Below are 9400 nucleotides of genomic sequence, written 5' to 3'. Positions count from 1 at the left end.
ATGCCTAGGTCTCATAATGACATCAATGTCCTTCACTGGTCTCCTTTGTTTGCAAACTTGGCGGAAGGCACAGCTCCACAGGTGAACTATACTGTTAATGGGCATGATTATACGATGGGTTATTATCTTGCAGATGGTATATACCCCTCATGGGCTACTTTAGTGAAGTCCATCACTCTTCCTATGGGGAACAAGAGGCAATATTTTGCCAAAGCGCAAGAAGCGGTGAGGAAGGATGTCGAGAGAGCTTTTGGGGTTCTTCAATCTAGGTTCGCCATTGTTCGAGGACCAGCTCGCATTTGGGACACAGAGACAATAGGAATGATCATGAGGGCTTGTGTGATCATGCACAACATGATTGTTGACGATGAAGGATTCATGGACCCTGATGAGCGTTTCGATTACGGTGGTGAAAATATGGAACCTGCTCATGGCCAGGCTACTCGTACACTTGATGAATTTATTGATGCACACAAAAGGATCAGAGACGAGGAAACACATGTGCAGTTGAAAGAAGACCTCATCGAACACCTTTGGAACCATTATCCTGATTTATATTAGCTACATAGTAATTTTATTTAATTATGCTAGTGTGATCTAAAACTTAGACCAGTGGGATAGCTATCATCTTTAAGCCACACATTGACACATGAACGTTGGCATCAGATGTGTTCATGTTCAGAAGAGTCAATACTAAGCAGTTGTATAATTATGCTAGTGGAGTCTTGAAACTCAAAGAACTATTAGCTATCTAGCTACATAGTAATTTTATTTAATTGTCAAATGAATTACATACTGATCCATAATGCTTCTGCTGAATCAAAAAAGGTTCTGCTGAATCAAAAAAAACAAGCAAACTAAAGTTTAATAATTCCACAACTCAAATGACAAGAACTAAATTTAATTTGCCAAATGCCTAGCGACAATCTTCTGCTACATCGTCTCGTAGTATTGACGCTGCAGCGGGTTGAGGGAAGTAATGTCGATTGACATTATTTCTTTTTCCTGTTTAATCAAGTCAGCTTCAGCTTTTTTTTCTTCATTTGACACTCGCTTCTTCTCTAGCTCAAGTGAAGCCATGAACCTCTCCTGTTTTGCCTTCTCTTTTTCCTTGTCGAAAGCCTCCTTCTTTGCCCACATCTTGTCCAATGCCTCCATGCAAGCTTCGCCACCTCCTCGCCTAAGAGCTTCTTTTGCCTTCTTTATCCCCTGTGGCCTTCTCCTTGCTTCGGTTTCTAGAGCAACAACCTCTATGACTTCTTCATTGTTGGGGGCTTCTACATCCCTTGGCCTGGACACCTTGGTGGACTTCTGTTTTTTCTTGCTTGCCGGTTTTTCCAGCTCGGCAAGTTCAATCCTCTTGGCTTTCCACTTGTCTTCCTCCTTCAATATGTTCCAACAATGTATAAGAGTAAATGACTTGTTGTCCTTGTCTAATTCCTGGTACATCTTGGATGCTTGTGAAATCTGTAATGGGAATTTGTCAATGTATATATCATTTTCAAATAAACCAAATTTAAGTAAAAGATTCAACACATATTGTATACCTTGTCTTGGATAGTTGTTCCACTTTGATTCCTACGCTCAATCGCCTCATAGCAAGAACAATACTTGTTCACTTGAAACTGAATTGTCAGCCACATATGCATAATGGAACTCTCTGTCCTCAAAACTGCAGTTTTCTTGTGTTTCTCAAAGAAAGCATGAACTCTACTCCAAAACGTGGAACGAGATTGATTTGCCCCGTTAATGGGATCTTTGCTAACGTTCAACCAGCCTGAGCATACAACTTCGTCTTCCTTATAATGAAATTTTTTTGTCCTCTTCGATCCCTTTGGACTACGACTTGGCTGCACTTCCACATGAACTTCTTGAACTTCAGAAGGAAGGTCATGAATACTCTGAGTGTCTTGTGTGATCGGAAAGTTGAGGTCATCCAAACCAGCAACATCACCATCACCTCCATTTAGAAGAATGTCTGTCAAGAATCCATCTCCTTCCATTTCAATGAGTCTACAAAAAGAAAAGAAAAAATACAAATAAGAAAAATACAATCTGTAATAACGGGTCAGAGTGGCCTTCTCTTTTTCCTTATCTCAAGGTCCTTAACCAATGAATCTGTAATAACTGTAATACACATCGAATCCAGCTTTCTGGTTTTGTGGACAGATTACCTACATGTACAAAGAGTAAATTACAAGTCCTACATGTACAAAGAATTTGTGCTAATAGGCTTCTAGGGTCCATACCTCTGGGAATCGGTAAGCTGGCTAATCTGAAAACATTGTATCTAGGCAACAACCAGTTCAATGGTTCTTAGAATATAGAAAATTCCATCTATCCCATATCGGTAATTTACATAACGGAACTCTATTCAACAGGAACAGGAGCTCAGTCAAATTCAACATGCAGTATAACTAAACAAAATGAACAGAGATCATACTGGAACATCGGCGACGGGAATTAGAGGGAAGGTAGAGGGGAGATCGTACCTGACCCTAGCGAGCACCTCCCAGCGTCGATGATTGGGGCTTCACGCGGGAGAAGGATCCGAGAGCAACGACGATGGCTTCACGCGGGAGAAGGAGGGGCACGACCTGGCTTCGCGAGCGCGGGAGAAGGAGGGGCGTGACCTGGCTTCGCGCGCACTGGAAAAGCAGGGGCGCGACCTGGCTTCGCGCGCGCGGGAGGAGAGGCGGCGCGATGGCTTCGCGCGCGCAGGAGGAGCGGCGGCGGCGTGAGAAATCGCGATGGCAACTGAGTGCGCGCGCGTATATTTGCGCGTGCGGATGGGGAATTTGTCAAGTTGCTATTGATGCCAATTTGTTTTACCAAACTGTTGCAGACTATTTTTTCTTGTTTTGCCAAAATTATATGGATGCCAAGCTGAAATATCAAACTCTTGGAGATGCTCTGAGAGGCGTGGAGCGGAGAAAACGAGAACGAGAGGGATGGGAGCGCTGCGTCAGCGAGGGTGAGTAGCCGGTGGGGGCTGAAGCCTTGTAGGGCCGACGGTGAGTTTTTCTTTTTCTTTTCTTTTTTATTTTCAGAAGGGGACGGGTGAGTTATGCCCGAGCCTGACTGGCCTTATGGTCTTATGGATGGATGGCTGAGGCTGAAATACAGAAAAAAGTATACCCCGTATGGTACAAACAATACAATGTACTCCGTACTAGAATAGGAGTGATTGAAGTCGGCTCTTGAGCGATGGCTCATTAATTCATTCGGTTCGTCAAAAAAATCTTTAAAGTACTCCCTCCATCCTAAATTGTAAGTCATTCCAAGAATCTTGGAGAGCCAAAGCTTCTCAAGTTTGACCAAAATTATAAAAAAAATTACAAAGATTTATGACATCAAATAGGTATACTATAAAAATATAATTAACAAAGAATCTATTAGTACTTAGTTGGTATCATAAATGTTATTATCTTATTATATAAATTTGATCAAACTTGAGATGCTTTGACTCTCCAAAATTCTTGGAATGACTTACAATTTGAGATGGAGGGAGTACTAGTTATATAGTCTTTGGTGTGAACTATTCCAATTCAGTTTTTTCTCAATCTAAGGCTTGCCTATAATAAAAAAATCATGATCAGACTTGGTTTCAATAATCAAGAGCATCGTAAAAGTTTCTTTAATCAACCTTACCACTAATTTAAAAACTAATGCATTTTTTAAATCAAGTATTTTTTGTGGACATTTGGAGCTTCATTCATTAACCATGGGTAGAATTACATTCACCGTCTATGATATTAGCTGGTGAGGTTATAAACCACTACTCCACCGGTCTATTACAGAATACCAGAATACGTCTAGCTCATTCATGAGCTAATCTATTACATCTTCTATTGGCATACAAAAATTTGAAGTCCTCGAAGCTCCGGCTAAGATCAATCATCTGATGGTAAAGGATTCATTTCAGGTCTATCATCAAGTATACTTATCAAGATATTTAAGATATGACTAAAATACTGGTGAGCGAGACAAATTTGAGAGATGGTTGGAGACAGGGCTGGATAACGAGCCAACTCATCTCGGCTCGGCTCGACTAGTTCTAGCTCATCGTTATCTTAACGAGCCAGAAAGCCAGCTCGGCTCGGCACGTTTATGAACTCGAACTAGGTCATTAAGCTTGCGAGGCAGGTTTAAAAAGTACACAAAATATAATATTTACATTTATCTAAAGCTTGAGAATAGTAATAATGCAAAAGTAAGACATCCAACTACCTGAAACGGAAAAAAATATTTATATGTACTAACATATATACAAGTATAATAATATACTATAGTATTACATCATACATTCATGGCACATACTCCATACCATACATAATGCATCTATGTTCTATGATTATCCATACATCCATTAAAAACAAAATCATAAAGTCATAATAATCGCAAGTTCCAGATATGTCATCAACCAACTGTAAAGTGCAAGACATTATGTAATACAAAACTAATATAAGTTATGATGTCTTTTTTCATAGAAGCTCGCGAGCTGGCTCGAGTTGGCTTGTTATAGCTAACGAGCTAAAATCTTGGTTCGTCTCGACTCGTTATGATAATGAGCCGAGCCGAGCCAGCTACGAACCGAGCGAGCTAATAAGCTTCGAATTTTTCATCTAGCCTACAAGGGGTTGGAAGTCAAAATTACGTGGGTTCCTTCTGGTCGTATCCCTTTCTCCGGTCCGTCCTTGAATGCCAAAGATTATTGCTTTGCAGCAGGGATAGACGTTTCGCTCTCGCTCAGCCAAAAGCAAGCAGAGAGCCAGGGAGGCACTGGCATGCATCGAATGCAGCAGCCAGGCTATGGCAAGCTACCTCTGTACTAGTTCATGTCATTGCCACCTCCAATCCATCACCAGCTCGGCCGCTGCCTGCACGCCTGTGCGCACCTGCAAGCATGCTTTAGCACGAATTTTTTTTAAATAATATTTTTTAATGATTAATTGTAAATCTATAAGCTTTTATACAAAAAAATATAGATATATCATGTCGGCACCTGAGAAGCTGATAGAGGTGACGTGGTAGCCGACGCTGGCTTGTCGGCACCGATAGCAGACCTGTAGGCATCTGGAGGGCCGACAGGACATATCGGCTTTGGGAAGGCCGAGAGGCCTATCGGCCCTCCAGGGGTAGTTGGAGCTTCATTCATTTGGAGTTTTATATCAAGTATTTTTTATGGACCTTTGGAGCTTCATTCATTAACCATGGGTAGAATTACATTCACTGTCTATGATATTAGCTGGTGGGGTTATAAACCACTACTCCACCAGTCTATTACAGAATACCAGAATACGTCTAGCTCATTCATGAGCTAATCTATTACATCTTCTTTTGGCATACAGAAATTTAAAGTCCTCGAAGCTCCGGCTAAGATCAATCATCTGATGGTAAAGGATTCATTTTAGATCAATCATCAAGTATACTTATCTAGATATTTAAGATATGACTAAAATACTGGTGAGCGAAACAAATTTGAGAGATGGTTGGAGACAGGGCTGGATAACGAGCCAACTCATCTCGGCTCGGCTCGGCTTGGCTCGTTCTGACTCATCGTTATCTTAACGAGCCAGAAAGCCAGCTTGGCTAGGCACGTTTATGAACTCGAACTAGGTTGTTAAGCTTGCGAGGCAGGTTTTGAAAAGTACACAAAATATAATATTTACATTTATCTAAAGCTTGAGAATAGTAATAATGCAAAAGTAAGACATCCAACTACCTTAAATCAAAAAAAAATATTTATGTGTACTAACATATATACAAGTATAATAATATACTATAGTATGACATCATACATTCATGGTACATACTCCATACCATACATAATGCATCTATGTTCAATGATTATCCATACATCCATTAAAAACAAAATCAATAATCAAGATCATCGTAAAAGTTTCTTTAATCAACCTTACCACTAATTTAAAAACTAATGCATTTTTTAAATCAAGTATTTTTTATGGACATTTGGAGCTTCATTGATTAACTATGGGCAGAATTACATTCACCGTCTATGATATTAGCTGGTGGGGTTATAAACCACTACTCCACCAGTCTATTATAGAATACCAGAATACGTCTAGCTCATTCATGAGCTAATGTCGGCAGAAAATTTCGTCTCGTGCTGAGGGCACACGAGCAAGCCGGAAGGGTCTGCTCGATGGAGCTGAATATCTGCCTAGTTTCAACGCAGGGAAGGTCGATCCTGCGCACTCCTCTCGAGACGTGCCAGTCAATTTGACCCTATAATTGACAAGGAGAGAAAGCTAATCAGTAATTTAAGGCGAAACATGCCGGTGTTGCCAGACAGTCCCGAATGTGTGGCTCTGAGAGGCGATATGGAAGGAAATCGATTAAATAGTCGATTCTAGCATACTCATAAGAATAAATCAATTAAAGCTCATGGAATTATGGAAGGTAAATCGGTTATCGCTCAGGATAGATCTCGTTATTTAGACAAACATTAGTCAATGGCAAAAGGATGTCAACAATAATTAATTTATGCTAAGCCAATGACTGCAAATAATTGAATCCCTTTTTACATAGAATAAGCGGCTCATCATCATTTAACCATTTAATAAAGATACATCTAATGAACATATTAGATCTCGTCTATCGCTATGACCAGTGGGGCATGAGGCAGAATCATGTAGGCCGTAGGAACAACAATAGATTTGACGACCCTAACTCATTACTAATATCAGTGGAACATGGGGCAGAATCATGCAGGTCATAATACAATAATAAGATCATGGGGCTAACACATCTTTCAACCTATCTTGACTTCAACGGTCTCGTAACGTGAACTGCATATTTGAAAGCACTCGATATCGGCTAAAATAGTCGATTCAGGCATAGCGCACAGTTAAGGTCATGCTCTATCAGGAATAAATCTATCAAGTAACGATCCCCACTCCATGGTGCTAACAGTGGAGTGTGAGGTAGAATCACACAGGCCATGATAACGGGCCGTGAAATGGTTTTTGTTAGCCAACAGATCTATTCAAGACAAAACATGCCTTAACCGCACACTATGCACGATCAAGATTGACATAAAACGACCGATAAAACATAACTCATCATTTAAGATGTAGATTAGATCAGTTTAGATTAATAAATGATGGATTAAACAGGATATAAGGCCGATCTAGATCAATCCTAATCGGGCGAAGTGATATTGTTGTAATTAAATAAATAATGGAAGCAATAAGCAATATCGATAACTTAATGAATCTATCCGAAGGAACGCCACCCTTAGATAGAGCCAATAACTTGACCTTAATCTAGTTCGAGCAGTGGAGGTCGATCGGATCGATGCAACCTTACTTGAACTAGACAAGAGTCGATAACTAGCTTATACCAGAGTCGCAGTGGAGGTCGACCAGATCGATGCAGCCATACTTGCTGAAGAACTCGCCGAGATCTACTCTACTCATACTCCTAAGGGGTGGCCAGAGCCAAAAAAAGTAAGTAACTTGTATTTGATTGATTGTGTGTCCTTTTACAATAGCCGAGGTCTAATATTTATACCCGGAGCCTAAACATGAATCCTACTCGAGCACGACTCGTTACAATCTTTGGCATAGAAGAAAACATTCCTAATTTAAGATAACTTGGACCCTAATCATTTCCTTTTTGTAGAGTTCGATATGTAATTTCCTGGTGCCAACCGTAGCTCATCATCGCTATCTGCTGACGTCATCCAAAGAGATTCGATCCCAAAGTCGTATTTGAATCAACTGATGTCGATCCTCATACAATCGATTCCTTGATGGGCACAATTTTGGAAGCCTTCGAATTCCTTCATTCTTCTCTCCAAATTTTGGTGTAAACACATGCCCCCCAATTTTAGGATAAAAGTAATTTTATTCCAAAATTCCTATTTATCCGTTTACCACGCCGCAACCGTTTTGCTCCGAGATATACGCACGAGTCCTGACTTCTCAAGCCAAGTCTTACATAATGTCCCAATAGTATCCTTTCTAACTCACTCGGCCTATTGGCTTTCCCTTTTTCCCTCGAGCAAATCTCAATAGCCGACGTCGCCATCGCCAAAGCTTTAACCCTAGCAAATCTTTTGCCCCGTTAAGCTCTTATTTGAGCGGTCTTTCTCAGATTCACATTCGTCTCGGTGGTAATGGAAACCAGCGACCACATCCCCGAGGTATGCTTTGAAATTCTCATTCTCAAAAAGTCGGTCGCTACCCTGTATTTCCTTTGTCCTCAAGCTTATTTTATCCGATTTCTAGAAAATAAGGAATGAAATCTTGATTCCATCAGCTGCTATTCTCAATGCTTATTTTCTCGAGCCTATGGGTGATCCTGATCCATCTGATTTCATCCATCAAGAAAACAATCAAATCCCCTTCAAACAGTCTGTAGTGGATTAGTCCTCTTGGAATGCTGTCGATGTTTTACCACCGATAGCCTGCCACGGGGGTACCCGGGACAGTTGTTCGGGCTTCGGCGAATAGTGGAACTCGGTGGTTACGCAAAGAGACTCACGATTTATACTGGTTCGGGCCCTCAACTTGGTCGAGTAATAACCTTACGTCCAGTTCGGCGCTAGCCTGTTTGCGTCGTATTGCTTTGAGTATTGGGTGTGTGTTCCATCGTGTTCTTTACAAGGGATATCCTCACCAGCCCTTTATAGTCCAGGAGCTGAGAGGAGTTGTTTGTGTTCTACTCAGATACAAGGTCAGAGTCCTAAGCTATGCTTTAGGCGCCTTTCCTTGTATAGTCCGAATTGGAGTTTTGGTCTTGCACGTTGCTCTGCTCTGTGTAGTACGGTCTATGGGGGGCCCGTAGGGTTCCCCATCGACAAGCCCCCGAGCATTTCATGATTGAGCTTTAAGGGCCGAGTTGTTGTAGACTTGATCCGGGTTCTTCTTGAAGTAAAATCTTGAGATGGTCTTCTTTGATTCTTCTTCTGACTGATGTTCACTTTTGCTGGAAAAAAGTGCACTTAGTGAGTGCAGCCCCCGAGCCTCAGCTGTTTGGCACAAAAAGCTAGAGGGTCAAAAAATTGCACTCATTGAGTGTAGCCCCCGAGCCTCTTGTTTTTTGGTACAAAAAGCAAGAGGGTCAAAAAAATAAAAATGTACTTTTCTATGGTGGGTACTTGCAGCCACCGAGCCTTCTCCGGGTTCTTTTCTTTCGAAAAGAAATCGGATGAAGGGTCTTGATGTGTTGTCGTTTGTTGTAGTCTTGAGTTCTTGTATTCTTGGTCCTTCGTCTTCAAATCCAAGCCCCCGGGTGTAGTTGAAGCGAATGCCGAACCCCCGAGCTTAGTGTTTGACTAAGCCGTGATGTTCTTCTGAGTTGTTTTTATTCATCCAGGTCGTTTCTAGACTTCTCTGGTTCTTGATGTACCTCTTCTAGGTTGTTTGCACTT

At 41.2% G+C, this 9400-nt stretch overlaps 2 protein-coding genes across 2 annotated transcripts; one reads left to right on the top strand and one right to left on the bottom strand.

Annotated features, from left to right (window-relative positions):
* LOC136478536 (uncharacterized) lies at nt 1–561 on the top strand. The gene has a single exon (XM_066477000.1). The coding sequence runs from the start codon at nt 1–3 to the stop codon at nt 559–561; it is 561 nt and encodes a 186-aa protein (XP_066333097.1).
* A 164-nt stretch (nt 562–725) lies between these two features.
* On the bottom strand, nt 726–2795 carry LOC136475299 (glutathione S-transferase T3-like). Its single transcript, XM_066472844.1, has 3 exons — nt 2493–2795; nt 1548–2013; nt 726–1467 (listed from the first exon to the last, which is right to left on the bottom strand). Exons 2-3 carry the CDS (start codon nt 2001–2003, stop codon nt 934–936), a joined length of 990 nt encoding a protein of 329 aa, XP_066328941.1. The 5' UTR covers nt 2004–2013; nt 2493–2795; the 3' UTR covers nt 726–933.
* Between the last annotated feature and the right edge of the window lie 6605 nt (nt 2796–9400).

Source organism: Miscanthus floridulus, chromosome 8 (assembly GCF_019320115.1).
Source record: "Miscanthus floridulus cultivar M001 chromosome 8, ASM1932011v1, whole genome shotgun sequence".
NCBI lineage: Eukaryota > Viridiplantae > Streptophyta > Magnoliopsida > Poales > Poaceae > Miscanthus > Miscanthus floridulus.
Note: the sequence above shows the minus strand (reverse complement) of the source record. Positions and strands in the feature narration are given on the sequence as shown.